Here is a 23,404-nt window from a genome sequence, read left to right on the forward strand (position 1 = left end):
TGCAAAGAAGCTGAAAAAACAGTGTACCTCCTATTGAAAGAAAATTGCAAACTGATTACAAACAACAATATGACAAAGTAAAAACTGAATATCTGCAAGAAATACCACTTGCCTGGAAGCAAGAACTGGGAACTCAGACAGTCAAGCATCTGCTTGACAACAGACTTAACAACCGTTGATAGGAAAGACAAAAAGGTCTGGACAGTAGACATTGCAGTGCCTGGAGACAGCAGCATAGAAGAGAAAGAACTGGAAAAATCACGAAATATAAAAGCCTGCAAATAGAAGCAGAACAACTGTGATGAAAGAAAACAATGATAGGTGCCCTGAGTACAGTCCCAAAATTCTTGCAGCACCACTCAGCATCATTAGTATTGACAAAAATCACACCGGTCAGTTGCAAAAAGCAGCTTTACTTTGAACACAGGATACTTTATATCCTGTGATGATACCTTAATAATATTAATCAAATAATAATATTAATCAAATAATAATATTAATCAACATCTGCCTATCCCAGATTCTTGTGAAGGGTAAAGATTTAAAAAAAAAAGCCAAATCCAGTCTAAATATCTGGCTGATTGTGCAATTAACCAAAATAAACTTGTCTGCCACCCGACTTTCAAACTTTCACAATATTCAAATAAAGAAATTACAGTATATGTCTGATACCTTCATTCTAAGGTACACTTTTTCAGTTTATTTTTTTCTTTATAATTTGGAGAAATATAAATCAGTAGTTTTAATAAAACCAAAAGGGGATTTAACATTGTCAAGCCGCCATTTTGGCTTGTAATGGAGAAGAAACCCACTTTTGTTACTAGAATCACACTCAAGAGAAAAAATGTCTGTCAAATTCAGATGTTTTATGTCAGTGCTTGTAAATATATTTGTTGTGTTCCACTTTACCGTGTTAGATGAACACTCACAATACTATAAAAATGGATCTAAAAAAATAAATGCAAAGTGAACCCTTTTTTAAAAATGTGAATCACAATTTATTTATTTATTTATTCAATCTGGATGCTACCTTATTCCAACTAATCCTGGATGGCTATTACTGGCACTGAAATGAGCCATATTTTATATTTGGTTTTATATAGAGAACCTGTTTTATAAATCCATTTTAAGGATTCTATTACTAAAACTCTGCATATTTTGCCAAGGCTGTATATGAAAATAATGAATACATCACTTATTACAACTACTACATTGTAAAATGCTGCACAATTAAATAACATCTAAATGGAGGAGGCTGCTATGTGTACCATTGCCATACTCAAATTATTACAATTCATCGAAATTAACAACATAAAATACATGATTCTTAAATAAGGTTTGTTTCCATTAAATATGAACTTATTGCATGATAACTGGAGACAATATCTTTGCATTATGAAATAAGGAAAATCAGCTGTTTTGTATTAAAATTTACAGAGATTGCATATGACTGTATGAGGATTGGAAATTTTAGGAAAGATGAATTTCTTTTTCTTTTCTAAGTTGGTAAACAGAAGATTGTTCTGAGCATTTCAAAAGGAGTACATTAGGACAGTCTCTTATGCTGCCTCATGAAAGTTGATCAATAACTCTAGGTAATTACTGGACATTAACTCCTATGTACAACACAGATGCTTCCCATGTCATGTTACTTCTTCTGAAAGTGCCAAATTATTCAACGCTTCAACTATTTTTCTTTCTTCTGCGACAGTAAAATATTACTATATGTTCATATTTCTTCTTTTATTATAAAGATATCCAGTGTTTGATTTCTTCTATACCCTTCCGTATCTGGCTATGGTAAAAATCCACATTGGCAGCAAAATCAGTACATACTGCAGATTCTGTGTTGCCCAAGGTACAGTACAATGCTGTTCCTCCAATACTAAAGAATACAGTTGCTATGCACAGTAAGATCAGCAAAATGCAGGAGCCAGCTCCAGCGTCCTCTGTAGAAAGAAGATGAATGACACAGAGTGAATAGAATGACAAATAATTGAAATACTTTACTTACCTGCACTGTGTACATTCCTCAACACTGAAATAGCCAAATAAATGTCCAGAACCAGCAACTTCCTCTACCAAGGCAGAGCAAAGCTAGAGACAAATGTCAATATTGGCCCAAAGAAAGAATTAGGCAATAGGCTTCCTTCTTTTGCTTTCACGGAAGAAAATGTGCACAATAAAATAATTATTTGTGTTCATAATTTGCTTCTATAGGTAGTCTTCGCTTAACAACCACTCATTCCATGACGATTTGAAGTAATGACGGCACTAATGAGTGGTACTTATGACTGGATCTCAAAGTTCCAGCCTTTGCAGAGTCCACAGGGTCATGTGATCTTGATGTGACTGCTTTGCGATCAGCTTGCAATTAAAATTTTGCAGCATCCTGCAATCTCATGATTGTCATTTGTGACCCTGGCCTACTAGCTTCTGACAAGCAAAGTACATGGGAAAGTCAGTAGAAGATTGCTAATAGCTTAACCCACTTTATAGCGGTATGGAATTGCTTAACAATGGCAACCAGAAGAGTAAAAACAGCTGGCGCTAAGCCGTTGGTCACAATGTCACACTTTCTGATTGCACTGCTTAGTGACATCCCAATTACCATTTTTAAGTGAACAATGCCTGTGTAATTTTATTCCATTTATTTATGGATGGAAAAATAAAATCCATGCATTTTTATGCTAGCTTTTCCCAAACATATTAACTTACACAAATATTTTTGATTCTATTAATGGGCTGTTTAATTTATTGATATTTTTAATAGTAAAGTTATACATTGCTGTGGGATTGAATTTATGAGAGTCTGTAATATTTCAATATAAGATTAACATCCCCACCCTCCACTGGAAATACTGCATAAGAATACTGTATTTCATTTATTTATTTATTTAATAAATTTATATGGCCACCCATCTTATATACATAATTACAGGTGGTTAACACAACAAAATAAAAATATTACCAATAAATAAAAACAAATAACATACCCAGCCTAAAATAGAAGCTGAAAATAATGGTAGCATATCAAAATCAATATAACCACTCACTCTAATACAGTGTTTCTCAACCTTGACAATTTTAAGGGATGTGGACTTCAACTCCCAGAATTCCACAGCCAGCATTGCTGGCTGTGGAATTCTGGGAGTTGAAGTCCACATCCCTTAAAATTGTCAAGGTTGAGAAACACTGCTCTAATAGGATCTGGGGTTTGACTTTGATTTTGCCTTCTATTTTATATAAATATAGATATTTTCTATTTCTATTTCTATTTGTATTTATAAAATTAGTACAATCTTAACTGGCAATAATGATTATTGAACAGACATATTGCTGAATAGGCAAGCATAGGGCTGTGCTATTGTTTTAAGTATAGAATTCCTCTCCTCTCCTCCCCTCTTCCCTCCCCTCCCCTCCCTTGCCCGCCTGCCTTATTCATAAACCAAGATAATACAGTATATATCAATGACATTATGCAAAAATGAAAGAGAATAACAAAAGCCAATTAAGAAATGTGTAAATCAAACTTGGCAGAAAATAAAAAATGCTGTGCAGGATGCCAAGATTCCAGTGGCAAATTAAATTTGTGGAAAATTCTGGAGCAAGGCAATCAACAACTGTTAAGTATGTGGAAAAGATAAAACCTGGAGTTGGTTGTAAAACAAATCCACTGATTTTTAATAGTCATGGATATAGTTAAGAATTTCAAAAGATAATTTATAATCACTTGTTACAAGAGGTGGAATAAATGATCCAGTTAGATCAAAGGACCAGATGTGATATAGGGAACAGTCTAGTAATTCCTGGGTCACAAACTCATGTATGTGTCCCAGCAAATGCAAAGGTGACTCCGATAAGGAATGTTATCTTTATCTGTAGCAACAATGTAAAATCACAACAATGTAAATCCTCTTCTACATGGTGCATAAATGATAAGATAAAAATATCAAGATATGCGAAAAGGAGCACTTATAAGCTCATGATACTGAAGACGTATCTTTTTGGATGACAAAGTCTAAGAGTATCCACTTAAGTTAAGTCAAAGCTTTATCTGGCCCCTTTCATTGCAGACATTTTGTGAAAGTGCCCAAAACACATGCTCGATGTTCCAAATTTGGCCACCACCTCAAAAAGGGTGAGGGTTCATGGGATGACCCATCTCCCAGAAAACAGTGCAACACAATGTTTGCATATATTACCTATAGTTGAGAGCAACCTACAGTATCTCTCCATTCATGACTCTTGGAATATAAGCAGAGGTGGCACATATATGTAACTTGAATATTTATAGTTTCTTATTTCATGTGATTATACAATTCTGGGGTTAAAGTTAGTGAGGAGTAAGTACCTTGTTCTAATGATTCTTCCATTTCTTGGAATCTCACTCTTCTTTTTGACTGTCTCTGCTGGATTTGAGCCAGTGTTTTTTCTTCACTGTCATCTCTTTTTTTCAATATAGACACAAGCCCCTCCGCACGAACAGTCTAACAAGTATGATAAAGTAAACTGTTATAAAAACACAGTATTGAGAGTTTGTTCCATTTGCTACATATACATAGTGCATTTATATATTGCTGAATCTTACACAATACCTTTGAGATATTTTAACTCTTGGTTTCAATCTTCACAATTATTGAAGATTATTAGTTGCAAATATAAATTGTTTTATAAGAGATTTAAGAGATTTGACTTTAAAACACTGTTAAATACCAAATGCCAAAGGCACTATTAATATCTTGTAACATAAAGTTCTCAATTGGTTCCATTTGAATAGAAGCTAGATACTATCATGGATAAAAGAATCTCAAGTACTTCCTTATTTGGATACTGAACATGCAATTGAAAGTACAATCTGGTATAATGATGAAACCAAACACAGGATTATAAGACACATTTCTGCAGTGCAGATATAAAGTTTATATTTTATTCCAAACTGTAGTCTTAATTCCACAAACAAACATCTTAAAACATGAAATCTCTTAAAATATAAAATCAATAATAAAGTGAATTGCTAAAAGCATAGGTACTTAAAGTGGAGTTCTTAATAGCTTCTATCTGCAAAGGATCATTTCTGCTATATTAGTAGAGCCATTACTACTCTATGAATTATTTAATCTTTCAAGGCAGCCAATCTATGGATATGGCCATATTTTAGTCATTGTAGTTTTATATTGTCAAATTAAAAAAGAGAGAATTCTGATCAATGCTTTTTGAACTAAATTATATTGTAGTACAATTTATAATAAGTGAACTGTAATCTGCACTGCATTAAAAAAGGAGGCAGAATTGCAGACTAATTCTGTGGACTGCCAGCAGTTTGACCCTGACCGGCTCAAGGTTGACTCAGCTTTCCATTCTTCCGAGGTCAGTAAAATGAGGACCCGGATTGTTGGGGGGGGATAATATGCTGACTATGTAAACCGCTTAGAGAGGGCTATAAAGCACTGTGAAGCGATATATAAGTCTAAGTGCTATTTCTATTTCTATTTAGGACTTTGCAATGCACATGCATTCCAAGCAAGCAGCTATATGGCATCCATTAATCTAAAAATTCAATTTCAGCTCCAGTATTCTCATCACTCTTAGATATTGGAAATGATCGCACAGACATTTTTATATGAAATGTGAAATGCACATGAAGCAATGCCACAGACAACAGTAAGAATTGAGGTAGTAAGGTATGAGAATTTTCTCAAGTCAAAAACTCATTAAATGTTACGGAATGGAACGAAAGTTACAATCCTAAAGTGAATGCGGCATGCCCAATCTATCAAAAAATTATCATCCCACTATACTGGTATGCAAGTCATATCAATAATAGATGAACTTATAATTATAATACAATATATTTGAAAATACAAATAATTCCAGGTTTAAATATAAAGCAATCACATATATTTAACCCACAATTACTTTCCTTTCTAAACCTCTTAAAGATCATTAATATATTGAAATTTACTATAGTAACCACCCTCAGCAGAACTAAGAAATAGAAACTTTTTTTTCAAATTTATTATTACATAGTCACTTATTCACTTTGTGAATCCCTTTCTTTTCCACCATTTCTAATCCCTTTCTTAGCTGCAGGTAGCTGCAGGTGTTTCCCTGGATTCCACTGGGGTGTTCTGTCCCAGCCTACTTGAGCTCCTTGTTAAGTTCACAAGGAGAAAAGCCCTCTTCAAATCAAGCAGGCAGAAACTGCAGGACAAACTCAAACCCCTTTTATTATTCACAGACCTGAGGAAAACAGGTTCATAGCAACTTGATTCTTAACCCAAACGGTTGCCTTCGGCAACCAGCACCTCCCATACCTCCCCTTTTATTATGCAGCCAAGGCGTGGCTTTCCTAATGCTTGCTCCTTTGCCTCTGGAGCCGCCCCATTGCATTCCTCTGTCCTGCTCTCTTTGCTTGCCCGCATTTACTGTGAGTCGTCACTATCCCCCTTAGACTCCCAGCAGAGCTGTGTCTCAGCCTGAGCGCGAGAAGAGGGGCCAAGCTCCTCGTCTGACTGTAAGACTTGGAGCTCCTCAGAGCCTCCCTCTGACTCTGATGACACTCCAGGCCCGTCCTCCTCCTCTGAGTCCTCAGACTCAGCTGCCGGATCCACCGGCTGGCGAGGAATCACAACATGGGGATAGAACAGTGTTCAGCTTTCAGAACAGACAATGTCCCCTGGAGGCTGAGTACTCTGTTGCAGAAAGGATGTACAAAGACCTCTGGATGTTAGAAAGAGGGCAACACAAGGAACTAAAGACAGCCAAGCTATTACCTATTAATTGATTTTAATTATACTGATTTTAATTCTGTCTTTAAAAGTATTGACTTTGGTGTTATGTTTTTACCCTGTATCTTTCCATTACTGTAAGTCCCTCTGAGTGACAAAGCCACCATCAGACAATCACAAAAGACAGCTTTACTTGGAACAGATTACATCTTACAATACCTTTAACATGGCTGTTCCAACAAGCGGGACTGGCCTAGGATAATTTTTAAGAGGGGTTTTTAGAGGGGTTTTTAATTATATTTTAATCAGACAATTTAAATATTTCATTTTAATTAATTTTAACTTTGTGATTGTTATTGGTGTTTTTAATTGATTGTCAGCCGCCCTGAGTCCGCAAGGAGAAGGGCGGGATATAAATTCGAANATTTTAAGGGATGTGGACTTCAACTCCCAGAATTCCACAGCCAGCATTGCTGGCTGTGGAATTCTGGGAGTTGAAGTCCACATCCCTTAAAATTGTCAAGGTTGAGAAACACTGCTCTAATAGGATCTGGGGTTTGACTTTGATTTTGCCTTCTATTTTATATAAATATAGATATTTTCTATTTCTATTTCTATTTGTACTTATAAAATTAGTACAATCTTAACTGGCAATAAGGATTATTGAACAGACATATTGCTGAATAGGCAAGCATAGGGCTGTGCTATTGTTTTAAGTATAGAATTCCTCTCCTCTCCTCCCCTCTTCCCTCCCCTCCCCTCCCTTGCCTGCCTGCCTGCCTTATTCATAAACCAAAATACAGTATATATCAATGACATTATGCAAAAATGAAAGAGAATAACAAAAGCCAAGAAATGTGTAAATCAAACTTGGCAGAAAATAAAAAATGCTGTGCAGGATGCCAAGATTCCAGTGGCAAATTAAATTTGTGGAAAATTCTGGAGCAAGGCAATCAACAACTGTTAAGTACCGTATGTGGAAAAGATAAAACCTGGAGTTGGCTGTAAAACAAATCCACTGATTTTTAATAGTCATGGATATAGTTAAGAATTTCACAAGATAATTTATAATCACTTGTTACAAGAGGTGGAAAAGATTACTAATAAATGATTCAGTTAGATCAAAGGACCAGATGTGATATAGGGAACAGTCTAGTAATTCCTGGGTCACAAACTCATGTATGTGTCCCAGCAAATGCAAAGGTGACGCCGATAAGGAATGTTATCTTTATCTGTAGCAACAATGTAAAATCACAACAATGTAAATCCTCTTCTATATAGTGCATAAATGATAAGATAAAAATATCAAGATATGTGAAAAGAAGCACTTATAAGCTCATGATACTGAAGACCTATCCTTTTGGATGACAAAGTCTAAGAGTCTCCACTTAAGTTAAGTCAAAGCTTTATCTGGCCCCTTTCATTGCAGACATTTTGTGAAAGTGCCCAAAACACATGCTCAATGTTCCAAATTTGGCCACCACCTCAAAAAGGGTGAGGGTTCATGGGATGACCCATCTCCCAGAAAACAGTGCAACACAATGTTTGCATGTATTACCTATAGTTGAGAGCAACCTATCTCCCCATTCATGACTCTTGGAATATAAGCAGAGGTGGCACATATATGTAACTTGAATATTTATAGTTTCTTATTTCATGTGATTATACAATTCTGGGGTTAAAGTTAATGAGGAGTAAGTACCTTGTTCTAATGATTCTTCCATTTCTTGGAATCTCACTCTTCTTTTTGACTGTCTCTGCTGGATTTGAGCCAGTGTTTTTTCTTCACTGTCATCTCTTTTTTTCAATATAGACACAAGCCCCTCCGCACGAACAGTCTAACAAGTATGATAAAGTAAACTGTTATAAAAACACAGTATTAAGAGTTTGTTCCATTTGCTACATATACATAGTGCATTTATATATTGCTGAATCTTGCACAATACCTTTGAGATATTTTAACTCTTGGTTTCAATCTTCACAATTATTGAAGATTATTAGTTGCAAATATAAATTGTTTTATAAGATATTTAAGAGATTTGACTTTAAAACACTGTTAAATACCAAATGCCAAAGGCACTATTAATATCTTGTAACATAAAGTTCCCCATTGGTTCCATTTGGATAGAAGCTAGATACTATCATGGATAAAAGAATCTCAAGTACTTCCTTATTTGGATGCTGAACATGCAATTGAAAATACAATCTGGTCTAATGATGAAACCAAACACAGGATTATAAGACACATTTCTGCAGTGCAGATATAAAGTTTATATTTTATTCCAAACTGTAGTCTTAATTCCACAAACAAACATCTTAAAACATGGAATCTCTTAAAATATAAAATCAATAATAAAGTGAATTGCTAAAAGCATAGGTACTTAAAGTGGAGTTCTTAATAGCTTCTATCTGCAAAGGATCATTTCTGCTATATTAGTAGAGCCATTACTACTCTATGAATTATTTAATCTTTCAAGGCAGCCAATCTATGGATATGGCCATATTTTAGTCATTGTAGTTTTATATTGTCAAATTAAAAAAAAAGAGAATTCTGATCAATGCTTTTTGAACTAAATTATATTGTAGTACAATCTATAATAAGTGAACTGTAATCTGCACTGCATTAAAAAAGGAGGCAGAATTGCAGGCTAATTCTGTGGACTGCCAGCAGATTGATCCTGACCGGCTCAAGGTTGACTCAGCTCTCCATTCTTCCGAGGTCAGTAAAATGAGGACCCAGATTGTTGGGGGGGGGGGGATAATATGCTGACTATGTAAACCGCTTAGAGAGGGCTATAAAGCACTGTGAAGCGATATATAAGTCTAAGTGCTATTTCTATTTAGGACTTTGCAATGCACATGCATTCCAAGCAAGCAGCTATATGGCATCCATTAAGCTCAAAATTCAATTTCAGCTTCAGTATTCTCATCACTCTTAGATATTGGAAATGATCGCACAGACATTTTTATATGAAATGTGAAATGCACATGAAGCAATGCCACGGACGACAGTAAGAATTGAGGTAGTAAGGTATGAGAATTTTCTCAAGTCAAAAACTCATTAAATGTTACGGAATGGAACGAAAGTTACAATCCTAAAGTGAGTGCGGCATGCCCAATCTATCAAAAAATTATCATCCCACTATACTGGTATGCAAGTCATATCAATAATAGATGAACTTATAATTATAATACAATATATTTGAAAATACAAATAATTCCAGGTTTAAATATAAAGCAATTACATATATTTAACCCACAATTACTTTCCTTTCTAAACCTCTTAAAGATCATTAATATATTGAAATTTACTATAGTAACCATCCTCAGCAGAACTAAGAAATAGAAACTTTTTTTTTCAAATTTATTATGACATAGTCACTTATTCACTTTGTGAATCCCTTTCTTTTCCACCATTTCTAATCCCTTTCTTAGCTGCAGGTGTTTCCCTGGATTCCACTGGGGTGTTCTGTCCCAGCCTACTTGAGCTCCTTGTTAAGTTCACAAGGAGAAAAGCCCTCTTCAAATCAAGCAGGCAGAAACTGCAGGACAAACTCAAACCCCTTTTATTATTCACAGACCTGAGGAAAACAGGTTCATAGCAACTTGATTCTTAACCCAAACGGTTGCCTTTGGCAACCAGCACCTCCCATACCTCCCCTTTTATTATGCAGCCAAGGCGTGGCTTTCCTAATGCTTGCTCCTTTGCCTCTGGAGCCGCCCCATTGCATTCCTCTGTCCTGCTCTCTTTGCTTGCCCACATTTACTGTGAGTCGTCACTATCCCCCTTAGACTCCCAGCAGAGCTGTGTCTCAGCCTGAGCGCGAGAAGAGGGGCCAAGCTCCTCGTCTGACTGTAAGACTTGGAGCTCCTCAGAGCCTCCCTCTGACTCTGATGACACTCCAGGCCCGTCCTCCTCCTCTGAGTCCTCAGACTCAGCTGCCGGATCCACCGGCTGGCGAGGAATCACAACATGGGGATAGAACAGTGTTCAGCTTTCAGAACAGACAATGTCCCCTGGAGGCTGAGTACTCTGTTGCAGAAAGGATGTACAAAGACCTCTGGATGTTAGAAAGAGGGCAACACAAGGAACAACTAAAGACAGCCAAGCTATTACCTATTAATTGATTTTAATTATACTGATTTTAATTCTGTCTTTAAAAGTATTGACTTTGGTGTTATGTTTTTACCCTGTATCTTTCCATTACTGTAAGTCCCTCTGAGTGACAAAGCCACCATCAGACAATCACAAGAGGCAGCTTTACTTGGAACAGCTTACATCTTACAATACCTTTAACACCATCAAATGTCCACATCTGCCTATCCCAGGTCCTTGGGAAGGACTTGATGGGTGGAGAAAGATGCCAAATCCACTCTGAACATCTGGCAGATTGTACATTAAACCATAAAAATACAAAGGAAGCAAGAAAACATCTCTCTTTTAGAAAAGACTAGTGCTGGACAAGGTTGATGCAACTGTAATAACACTGCTGAATTCTGGCAGCTGTAAACTCTGATTTTTTTAATGTGACTTCTCCAAAATCAAATGAAATTTAATGGCCGTCATTGTTGACATTTGGTGACATGGTAACATATATAGTGTCATATCAAGGACATTTTGGAAGGAGGGCTGAGGAGGGGCAGACAAAAGCCTTGCATATTGTATAAAAGCTGGGTATAACTAGACATTGGCTTAAGTTATCTCTTTGAAAGGTTTTTTTTAATGCATGGCTATGAATTGGGGTTTCTATTCTGCTGTTTCTCTTCATGCCAAGATGTGTTTTTATGCAAAACATGGACATGAATCCATTTTAATAGACAGCCAACTGAAATATTGTGCAACATTTTATTATAATTGCAAGAGAAAGTATTAAGTGCTTTATGCACAACTCAGATGCATCAAGCAAAGCAATCTAGACACCAAGATCAGGAGCAAAGGTCAGATTCCTCTCAACATGTCAGTAGAATTTTCATTGGCATTCCTGATTGTAATATTAAAATCCAACTCTCCTTTTTAAAACAGAGATCACACATTCCTTCATAATCTGTCTCCCTGTAGGGAGAATCCACAGCATTGCTTAGGAGAAGGGGCAAAATAAATGGAGACTACTACTTCTTCAGTTTTTTTTATCACGGCAGATATGTCTGGAGAAGGGACTAGCCCAGGGGTAGGCAATCTTGGCTCTTTTATGGCTCGTGGACTTCAACTCCCAGAATTCCTGAGCCAGCCATGCTGAGGGGAAAGGGAGAGGTTTTCAAGCTGAGCCATGCTGGCTCAGGAATTCTGGGAGTTGAAGTCCACGAGTCATAAAAGAGCCAAGGTTGCCTACCCCTGGACTAGCCAACAATAATGAGCATAAGGAAGAGATTTGGATCAGTAGTGGCTATGCTGATCAGCAGTGGGCTTGCTTGTTGTAGTACAGCTCAGAAAGTGTCCCAGAATAATAAGTTCTCAATTTTAGGAAATCTACATAAAATAAATATTTATATTATCCAACATGCATATCCATTAGTGGTAATAATCTTGCACAGTAAAACACTATAGTTCTACTTTAATGAAAATCTAAACTCTATCCCATCCCTTTTGCTTTCCCATATTTTACATCTCTTTAAAGTTCATTTTCCAGCTGTCACAGCCAGAGGAGCAAGCTCCCTCTAGAGACAGCTCATATTATTCCATATTTGGCCTGCAGAGATTGCTATTGAATGATGCAAGATACATTCTGTGCTCTCTTTAAAGACCAATGTCTCCCTGTGATAAATTCAGAGCTCAAAGAACAGCAACACAGAGCTAAGAATTACATAAGATTTCCCATTAGAGCACTGTATCATCAATTCTTGTGCTTGCAGTAAACACAAGATGAGAAAGTGAGAAAAACACATGAGTAAATAGATTGTAAGGTGGTTAGAATGGTTAAAACATGGTTTTAGAAATTAAAGTTTCTCAAAAACATTATTTACAGTATGTAAAAAACAACATTGGAGAGGTAGAAGAATAGTGAAATCAGGAGTTTTACATACAATCCATTGAATAGAACTTTTCAAAAGACTGATTAGGGCATTCTTCATTTTTCTAAGAAAATCATAGTGTTTGCTAGGTTTTAAAAAACAGAATCAGCTTTAAAATTCAGAATAAGCTATCTTAGTTTTATGAAATTTTAGCAACTACAATGCACATTCTACCAAGTAGTTGGAAATATTATCTGGCATTCTTCTTTCCCATCCAAGATTTGGGAACAAATATATACTTTGATATATATATATCACACGTCCTTTCAACACTTTGAAATACACACTCTCATAGCTACAAGTTCATCTTCACAAGAAAAATAGGGTTAAAGTTTTAAAAAAGGCTTAACAAGTTCTTCATTCTAAATTCCGCTTACATTAATTGTTTGTTTGTTTATTTATTTTAAAGAAATAAACTTAGGAAGACAGGAATTGATTTAAGTGATATAAGAACATTTGCAATAAATAAACAGGCAAACCAGCAACTCTAGGGAAAAGTCCAATGAAATAAAGCAGCCTTCTTATTAGAAAAACAACAGTTAACACTTCCAGAAACGTGAAGTGACCACAATAAAATCGGTCAGCAATGAAAGAATAGCATGTTCTGTCTTAATATCTCATTTTTTGAAAAGCAATATCTGGCCTAGCAGCTGCATCTATTCTATCAGGAGGTTATAAGAAAACATTTTTTTAAATCATAGAGGTTAAAAGGAACAATAGAGAATGGCAATAAAAGTGAAATGTGAATCTGGGATATCTCAGAATGTTTGTGATCAGAAATAGGAAAATTAATGTATGCCAATATGTCTGCTTTTTAGATGGAAATCTATTTTTTTTTCTTTTTTAAATATAATTTTTATTAAAGAAATATTTTACAAAGTAAATCATGAAAAAATAGAAAAAAAGATAAAGTAAACAAAAAAGCGAGAGAAAAAGGAAAAAATACTTAAAGAAGTGACTTCTGATCTTCTTTACAGCAGTTATAGAAATAATTAATACAATTTCCATCTTCAAAATTACACAGCATAGTTCCCTACTCCTCATATCAGCTCATTTTAACAGGTAAATCCAAAAGTCACCAGTTCATTTTTGTCCACTGAAATCTATTTTTTCCAAAGTGCATATTCAACGCTGGGAAAGTCATGCAAGTATCACAAACTTTCTCTTCAGCTGTTTTACATGCTAAAGAAAATAAATAAACACAGTGCAAACATGAATCATGATAACATGAAAAAAGTTTTTTTTCCCAATATTTACCTCTGCAATCTGTATTCGTTTTGCAAGCTCATCAAGTGAAGAAAAATTTTCATCTGGTGAATAATCTTCCGACGAAGAATAAAGTGCTTGTTCAGGTGGAATATGTGGAAGAATTTCAGAGTCCTCTTGGGTTTCCAGAAATTTAAGAGCCCCTTCTCTAACTTTTATGGTACCGTTCAAAATCTGTTCAAAGAAGCCTTCTGACCCCTCACTTTCACCTTTTTCTTCCAGTATTGTTGTTTCTTCCTGTATCCATTCATATATAACTCTGGGCTGTTTGGACATCTCAGTGTCAAACTGTACATTCCCACTGATGTCTGATGTTTGGTTCTGCACAGATTTCCTGTTATTTTCATAATCAGGCTGCTGCTGCAGCAGCTGATTTACTATGCTGCTTTCCAACTGGCTACCCGCAATCACCACAGAGCTAGAACAGCTTTTTGTCCTCAGTAAGTTTCTTTCAGATGGAATATTTTCATCGGTGGCTATAAGATCAGGAGGTATATAATCAGCATCTGTCCAAACTAATGNCAAATGGCTGATTCAGTGTGGGTTCAGTATTGCAGAGCTGCTCCTGGAGATGGTGTTTCCTCCCGGATATGTGAAGCCTTTCTTTTTCCTTAATCAGACAACAGCTTTCAGACTGGAAACTTTCATCCCTCTCTCTTTCTTTGTGATGATTCTTTTTCTTTGTTTCAGTACTTGGCCGGCTCTGAGTATCTAGATGAAATGGAAAAAGAATTGAAGCATTTAGAGGTGATTCAGCACAAAAACACTGAGAGGAAAAAAAACAACAAAACATCTGACAACACCGTCAGTAATGCTTGAACAAATTATCCTTGACAGCAATGGCTCTGATTCATTAATTTTAATATCAAGATTTAAAATAGCCAGATCCCATTAAAATAACTGAGCCTAACTTTGCATGGAGTGTTGTCTTAATGTTTACGCAGGCTGTGCCTGAAGTGCAATGTTGGTATGTATAATTTGAATCCAATGCATGAACCACTGTTTATGTTGCTTATAAATGAAATATATAGAAAACTCATTAAGATACCAGTGCAATAAAGACAGAGGCAGAGGAAGAGAAGTCAAAAATTCTATACCAGTTATCACAGGATATCTCCCAACTAGCTGAGGGAGAGAATAGTGGTATAATCTTGTACGGTTATTATTTTATTTTTTTAATAGAAGTTTTCTTAATTTTTAAAAATTGCAGTCTTTAGTGCTTAGTAAACAACATTAACATTAACTTCTTCAATATAAATCTGTTCAATACTACACAATCCAGTATTTTTCCCCTGATCTTCCTTTCTTCTCCATATTTTTTCCATTTTCCCTTCATTACACCATTACAATTTTTGGTACTGTTAATGTACACAGCGTTAGATATAAGCATCTTCATCATATTTTTCTAATACCATACAAATAACAATAACATCAATTCATAAATCAATAATGCCAATTCATTAATCAATTGTGTTCTTGTTAAAGTTTGATTTCCCATCAGTATTTGAAATGCCTTTATCAGTTATGATTGTCTCAATATTAATTACATTTATATAGCTGAAAGTTTTATTCAAATTAATCCTCCTCTTATCTTCATATTTCCCATATCAGAAAAGAGAGGAAAAAATGCTATCTTAATTCTAAATCATATCTTTCATTATAAAGGTCTAATTATATCTAAGGGTCTTCTGTTCTTTTAATCTTATTCAAAGAAATATTTAAACATATAATGCCCCCTCTAAAAGGTCAAATCTTCTGTTTTTTAAATTTGACTCTTGCTTTCTTTCTTCGCCAAGTCACTTTCCAAGCCAGGGCAATTAGATCGCCCAAGAATTTTCTTTCTGTTTTTGCAAAAATTGCTTGACATGAGGAAGACAATTGGGGGGGAATTCCGTCCATTTATATTCCTTAAACAACTCCCAGTTCCTTTTTCCCTCCATTTCTCTTTTCAATCCCTGTCTCTCAAATTATGACATTTCCCTTAACAGCTCTATATTCCCTTTTTTAAAATCTTTTTCCTTGCCATCAGATATATTTTGCAGACCTGAGGGGTAAAAGATTTTTTGTGTTTTCGTTGCTATAGCTAAGTCTTGCAGTATTTTGTTTGTATATAATCGTTTGTATTTCCCTTCTTTTATCTCTTCCATCTCTAAATCCATTTCCTCTGTTACGACTTCTGATTTCTGAGTTGTTTGTTCATATTTTGTACTCGTTTTCTGGGAGCTTTCTAGTTGTAGATTTAATTTGGAGATTTGCTCGTTTATATTGTCTAAATTGTTTTTAGTCTCATTATGATTTCTTTTTATGTCCTCTTTGCATTCAACAATTGTTTGGTGAATTAGTTGTAGCATAGAATATATTTCTTTCTGAAAGGTGTTTATTTTTTTTCTTGAGGCATCATTCCTGGAGATTAGTTTTCTGGTCTTTAAATGTATCCTTTATAATCCAATAGATTCCAAAGTATAGGTTCAGTTCTTAAAGAAACATTTTATAGTAATCCCTTGTCTCAAGTATCCCCAAAATTGTCAATCAGGCAACACTGTAATCCACAATGTTGGAAATGTTCAAAATATTCAACCTCTCTAAAAACAGCTCAAAAGTCTCTCCCAGCCTGGCATAGTCCAAGGTCAAATTTTTCTTTCACTCCCACTAGTTCTTAAAATTAAAAATCCAAGCTCAGTATGTATTTATAATCCAAGAAGATCAGGATGATAAGTATGCTAAAATATGTTCCTTTATTGCCAGCTGTTCTCCCAAGGTAGGAATCACCAAGCAAAGCAAATTATGGTGCTATACACAAATCCACCACTAGATGTCATTCAAAGTCCATTTTCCACTCTTAAAACAAAGGATTGATTTGTTATATTTCGCCTCATTTTGTTTTTCAAAGAGAAAATCTTAACAGTTATCTCAATTTTCAAATTTATCGAAACTGTGGCTTTATGTTACTTCCACTTCAATATTGTGTGTTTCTGTCCCCCATAATATTAAAATGCTGCTTCTGTTCACATTTGTAGGGTTTTAGCTTCTTGGGACCCTTTCCCAGGAAATTGTAAAATAGTAAAGAAAGGATCAATATTCTCACCCAGTTTACGATAAATTAAGTAGTGCTTTTTCTCCTTTGGTTGTCAGCAGCTAATGGCCGGCCATAGGAGGGCTTTCCTTAGATCAAATGGAAAGACCGCCGTCTCTCCATGATCGACAAGGCACCCTCCTCTTCATTGCCTCTTCGGGGTGATTTTAGGCTCTTTTCAGGGCCCCCAGCAGGGCGAAATCGAGCATGGAAGGCAGAACCCTGCCTTCCTGCATCCTGTTCCGCTGCAACGCAAACTGGAAGTCCCTTGTATGTTTATTATTTTAATAGCAAGAGAATATTAAACTAGGTAGAGCTAGGCAATTTAATCCAGTGTATCAATTTAGGATACTACAGCAGGTGTAACTTCTGATTAACTACAAATCCTTGTCCATATAAGAACTAAATCAAGGAATGTTTGTCTCTAGAAATACACATGGAAATGAACTTGTACTGTATAATGTAAAAATAAGTTCACCAGTTATATTTTCTTAACTTGCATTTAAAAACAGAGAACTGAATATATGCTGTAAGTTCCTTAATGTTTGCAGAATAGTTTTCCAACATGAGTAACAGTTATAGCAGGAAAATCAGCAAGTAGTCAATGACAACTTCTGTAACAGAGGAAAACTTCTTCATATCCTTAAATGATCAAATTAGGAGGATGTCAAAGAGAGGAGGGGAACAGCAATGACAAGAAGGATTTTCAAGATTACATAAATAACTTAGTCCAATGACAGAAGTTCAACATCCCTGTTCTACGAGATCTTTTCTTGAGTCTTATTGACAGAAAAAAACAAAAATGATCTATTTTTGTAGCATCCTAACTGAAGTGAAATATTACTGTTTAAGTATGCTATGGCTGATATGTGATAGATTTGAATGTGAAATTTTAATTTAAAGTCTCCTATCTAAAAATAGGCTGAATTTTACAGCTGTTCTTTGACTTTCAGTAGAAAATGTTAACCTTTATATACATTTCAAGACAATGTTTTAAAGGCATTAAGCTTCATAATCGTGCAAACTTAATAACATTTCACTACAGAATTTTGAGAGAACTATGTAAAAAGTTATACAATTTGTTGTAGGAGATAAAATTTCTCCACAATATAATCAAGTATTATATTATATATTAGGACAAATACAGTGATGTGTACTGAAGGATATGTTTGGAGTTCAAATTTAAAATTTCCATCAGCAAAATTTTAACCTTACATGCTCACTTTAAAACTCAAGGTTTGTTATTAATGAAAAAAAAATAAACCGATAATTATTAAAGAAACAACAGTTCAACAGTAAAGCATAACCGTAAAAGCGGTTATGAAATACTATGCTCAAAGTAGACATTAGATTTAGAAAAGCTGTGGTGTAAGTTACAGCAATCTATGTAAAAAAGTGTCCATAAATATTAGATCATCTTTTTAGAAGGTATGACAACTATAACTGTGATGAAGAAAACAAAAATATCTTTTAATTTCCAACTAACAAATAACATTAGATTAAAACCAGATTATGTAAGGAGAGATCTGAAACTCTACTCACTATTTTTATGAATGCCATAACTATGTTATAGTCATGCATTAATCTAATTGCATTTCCTACTCGGCTCCACTTATTGATTTTCAATGACAAAGTTATTATTGCAATGGATGCACTATCTATACTTGGATAGGACATTTTTTAAATGCCAGGAAATATATTGTATATTTGAGGAAAAACAAGAGCTATAATGGCTGGATTGATAATGTAGGTGAACCTATGTCATATTTGTGGCCTTGGTTTTCTATTTTGTTTTCCTGTTTTGATGGAAGCATTTGTTATTTTCTAAAATTATATTAAATCTATTTCATGGGTTTTCATGTGTTTCTCACTTCAAAATAGCTGGAAACATGCCACTGTTTGTTTTTTTTGGTTGTTGTTGCAGCTGTGGTTGTAGTAGCATAAAATTAGTTCAGAGGCAATGTGTAACCTATCTCTGGTTACATCTGTCCAATTTATACAACTTAATTACTAATGACATTTGTAGAAGGCTGTTACCATGAAAAGACACATAAACCTCATAAAACATTACATTACAAAACATTACAAAAATACATTCAGAAGACACTTTTGCATGCTATTACTCAATAATTTTAATCTTTTTCAATTCCCTGCCAGTTTCATTAATAACTGTATACCTTTCTTCTGTAATATTTAATACTGGAAAATAACAAGTACTCTTTAAAGCCATTGCCCACATAGTCTTTTTTCCTACAAAAAAGTCATCAAGATATAATTCCTTTTTTTTCCTTCTGATTAAAAAAGGTTGATTATTCTTCCAAATGAATAATTTTCAAACAATGACATTTTTCTTTAACTTAAGCTAAAGTAATGTATAGGACAGATACCTGAATCCCATGTAGAAGTACTTTGTTCTTTTAAATCTTCAGATGCCATTAAACTTATGAACTGTTCACATCTGAAGGATATTTCTTTATTTATGAGCTGAAAAGTAAAATAACATTTGCATTATAAATATCCTTGTTTTCATGTTTATGTTGCACGTGTTATGGGGAAGTAAATTCTTTTAAAGAACACTCAATCATTTAATAGCAAACCTATGCCAAGAAAAAAAAATCATAGCTTACCTTGCTTCTGGAGACAAGTGGCCTGTAACCCAAAAACAAAAGAAAATTAAAAATAAACAGCACGTCTCACCAAAATATTCTTTAAAACAAACGTCATCAAAACTAGAGAACAAATCAGATCTGTTTTTTCCATGATCTAATATTAGCACAGGGCTTTACAAGACTGAAATACTATCTATACCACCAGTTTTAAAGCACAGAGCCAGAGAATATAATATTAATGACAATTTACTATACAAATTATCACTTGATAGCCCAGGCGGCTATAAAAATAGTGAAATGAATATAAGATCTTGAAAGTGCCCTTACAACCTGAGTTTCTATAAAAATACCAACTTTATAAAAATTGCCCTAAACTGAAATCAACCAAGAATTAGCCAAAGACCCTGAATTCTGATTTACTGTGGGGAAAGTGCAGAGACAGAATATACTACTGGCTTAATGAAAGTTCATTCAATGACCATTTGAAATTACCACAGATGCTGAACAAAGGGACTTATGACCCAAATTATAGTTGTTGCAGTGCCCCCATGATCACGTGATTGTGATTTGGGCACTTGTATACACTTACAACTGGTTGCCAAGCTCCTTGCGATCATGTGAGTGCTATTTAAAATCTTCCTTTTCCCAGAAAATCAATGGCCAAACCACTGCTGCGTGCCTAAATGATTCCGTCTCATTTCTGGGAAGTGGCTGAAAACAGTCCCAAAAATTCAAGCAGAATTTTGGCACAGAATATTTGCAGAATGGGTTGTTTGCAACCAGCCCCAAGAAATGAGAGAGAGAGAGAGCTCTCTTGTCTATGGTGGCTGACTGAAAAAAGTCCATTTCAAAATCCAAGCAGGTTTTATAACCCCAGAGCGGAGAGGCAGTATGGACTAAAGGGTCCCTTGGGATAGAGGAGGCCCTGCGCAGTCTGGTGCCTGCCACACACAATTGTCTCCCTACTCAGCAGCTGAAAATCCTGCTTGGAATTTGGCAGGGAGGATTTAGCTCCCGAGCAGAGAGGCAGCATAGCAAGATACAGTAAGGAGCGCAAGGTGCCAGAGGTGGATGGGGGACGCCTGGTACAGGCCACATGTGAGTGTCTCTCTGCTTAAGAGTTGAAAATCCTGATTGGATTTTTACAGGGAGGAGAGCAGAGACCATCATGCACAGCCTGTGCTGGGCCTCCCAGAGTTTCTCCCACCCTCCTGAAGCTCTACACCCTCGTTACCCGGGACGCCATTTGCTTAACAACCTGCAAGATAATTTAACAACTGCAACTGGGAGTCCCAAGACTGCAGTTGTTGAGTGAAGTGATTACCTGATATCTCACTTAATAACTGCTTCACTCAGTGACTGAGATCCTAATCCCAACTGTGGTTGTTAAACAAGGACTATATGTACAGTGTATTGACAAAAAGCAAGGCTCTTTGGCATCTTGATCAGGAGAGAATTTTGCACCAATATTTCCTATAGCTCCTTCTTGATTCATGTTTTTATGAACAAATTAAAAATGTATGGCCGATAAATCACACCTGTTGACTTCATGGAAACATGGGCAAGGTGGTATAAAATCCAATCCTGTGCTGCGTTATCAGACTTGTGCGTGACAAAATACAGTTTCTTCTAGCTACCACCCTACACATTTACTCTGATATTTTATCNTCTCACCTACATCGTCCATATAGGACGACTCGGGAACTCAACTCCTACCCCGGGCAGCTCACCTATCCCCTTATGCCCAGGGGAAAGGTATCAAGCCGTTTGACAGCTGATGCTAGCTGTCAAACCGGCTTTTACGCGAAACAGGCGGGAGGCAGCAAACAGCTGCGACCGACGAAGACGCCTGCCACCGGAAGTCCATGATTGTCTCAATATTAATTACATTTATATAGCTGAAGTTTTATTCAAATTAATCCTCCTCTTATCTTCATATTTCCCATATCAGAAAAGAGAGGAAAAAATGCTATCTTAATTCTAAATCATATCTTTCATTATAAAGGTCTAATTATATCTAAGGGTCTTCTGTTCTTTTAATCTTATTCAAAGAAATATTTAAACATATAATGCCCCCTCTAAAAGGTCAAATCTTCTGTTTTTTAAATTTGACTCTTGCTTTCTTTCTTCGCCAAGTCACTTTCCAAGCCAGGGCAATTAGATCGCCCAAGAATTTTCTTTCTGTTTTTGCAAAAATTGCTTGAGATGAGGAAGACAATTGGGGGGGGGGGGGGGATTCCGTCCATTTATATTCCTTAAACAACTCCCAGTTCCTTTTCCCCTCCATTTCTCTTTTCAATCCCTGTCTCCCAAATTGTGACATTTCCCTTAACAGCTCTATATTCCCCTTTTTAAAATCTTTTTCCTTGCCATCAGATATATTTTGCAGACCTGAGGGGTAAAAGATCTTTTGTGTGTTTGTTGTTATAGCTAAGTCTTGAAGTATTTTGTTTTATATAATCGTTTGTATTTCCCTGCTTTTATCTCTTCCATCTCTAAATCCATTTCCTCTGTTACGACTTCTGATTTCTGGGTTGTTTGTTCATATTTTGTAATCATTTTCTGGGAGCTTTCTAGTTGTAGATTTAATTTGGAGATTTGCTCGTTTATATTGTCTAAATTGTTTTTAATCTCATTATGATTTCTTTTTATGTCCTCTTTGCATTCAACAATTGTTTGGTGAATTAGTTGTAGCATAGAATATATTTCTTTCTGAAAGGTATTTAGTTTTTTTCTTGAGGCATCATTCCTGGAGATTAGTTTTCTGGTCTTTAAATGTATCCTTTATAATCCAATAGATTCCAAAGTATAGGTTCAGTTCTGAAAGCAATATTTTATAGTAATCCCTTGTCTCAAGTATCCCCAAAATTGTCAATCAGGCAAGACTGTAATCCACAATGTTCAAAATGTTCAAAATATTCAATCTCTCTAAAAACAGCTCAAAAGTCTCTCCCAGCCTGGCATAGTCCAAGGTCAATTTTTTCTTTCTCTCCCACTAGCTCTTAAAATTAAAAATCCAATCCATTTATAATCCAAGAAGATCAGGATGATAAGTATGCCAAAATATTTTCCTTTATTGCCAGCTGTGTCTCCCAAGGTAGGAATCACCAAGCAAAGCAAATTATGGCGCTATACACAAATCCACCACTAGATGTCACTTAAAGTCCATTTTCCACTCTTAAAACAAAGGATTGATTTCTTATATTTGGTCTCATTTTTTTCCAAAGAGAAAATCTTAACAGTTATCTCAATTTTCAAATTTATCGAAACTGTAGCTTTATGTTACTTCCACTTCAATATTGTGTGTTTCTGTCCCCCATAAAATTAAAATGCTGCTTCTGTTCACATTTGGAGGGTTTTAGCTTCTTGGGAGCCTTTCCCAGGAAATTCAGTTGTAAAATAGTAAAGAAAATATTCTCACCCAGTTTACGATGACTTAAGTAGTGCTTTTTCTCCTTTGGTTGTCAGCAGCTAATGGCAGCCATAGGAGGGCTTTCCTTAGATCGAATGGAAAAACCGCCGTCTCTCCATGATCGACAAGGCACCCTTCTCTTCATTGCCTCTTCGGGGCGATTTTAGGCCCTTTTCAGGGCCCCAAGCAGGGCGAAATCGAGCATGGAAGGCAGAGCTCTGCCTTCCTGCATCCTGTTCCGCTGCAACGCAAACTGGAAGTCCCTTGTATGTTTATTATTTTAATAGCAAGAGAATATTAAACT

At 35.6% G+C, this 23,404-nt stretch overlaps 1 protein-coding gene across 1 annotated transcript in view; it reads right to left on the minus strand.

The window, feature by feature from the left end:
* Positions 1-663: 663 nt before the first annotated feature.
* CNST (consortin, connexin sorting protein) overlaps positions 664-23,404 on the minus strand; it is a 34,492-nt gene continuing 11,751 nt past the window's right edge. Inside the window, 6 exon segments of the mRNA XM_029287235.1 lie at positions 664-1,949; positions 8,434-8,569; positions 13,998-14,526; positions 14,528-14,717; positions 19,467-19,563; positions 19,707-19,728. Of these exon segments, the coding sequence (XP_029143068.1) occupies positions 1,747-1,949; positions 8,434-8,569; positions 13,998-14,526; positions 14,528-14,717; positions 19,467-19,563; positions 19,707-19,728 (1,177 nt within the window). The 3' untranslated portion in view covers positions 664-1,746.

This window comes from Protobothrops mucrosquamatus, unplaced genomic scaffold (assembly GCF_001527695.2).
Source record: "Protobothrops mucrosquamatus isolate PMUCROS unplaced genomic scaffold, P.Mucros_1.0 scaffold_265, whole genome shotgun sequence".
NCBI classification, from domain to species: domain Eukaryota; kingdom Metazoa; phylum Chordata; class Lepidosauria; order Squamata; family Viperidae; genus Protobothrops; species Protobothrops mucrosquamatus.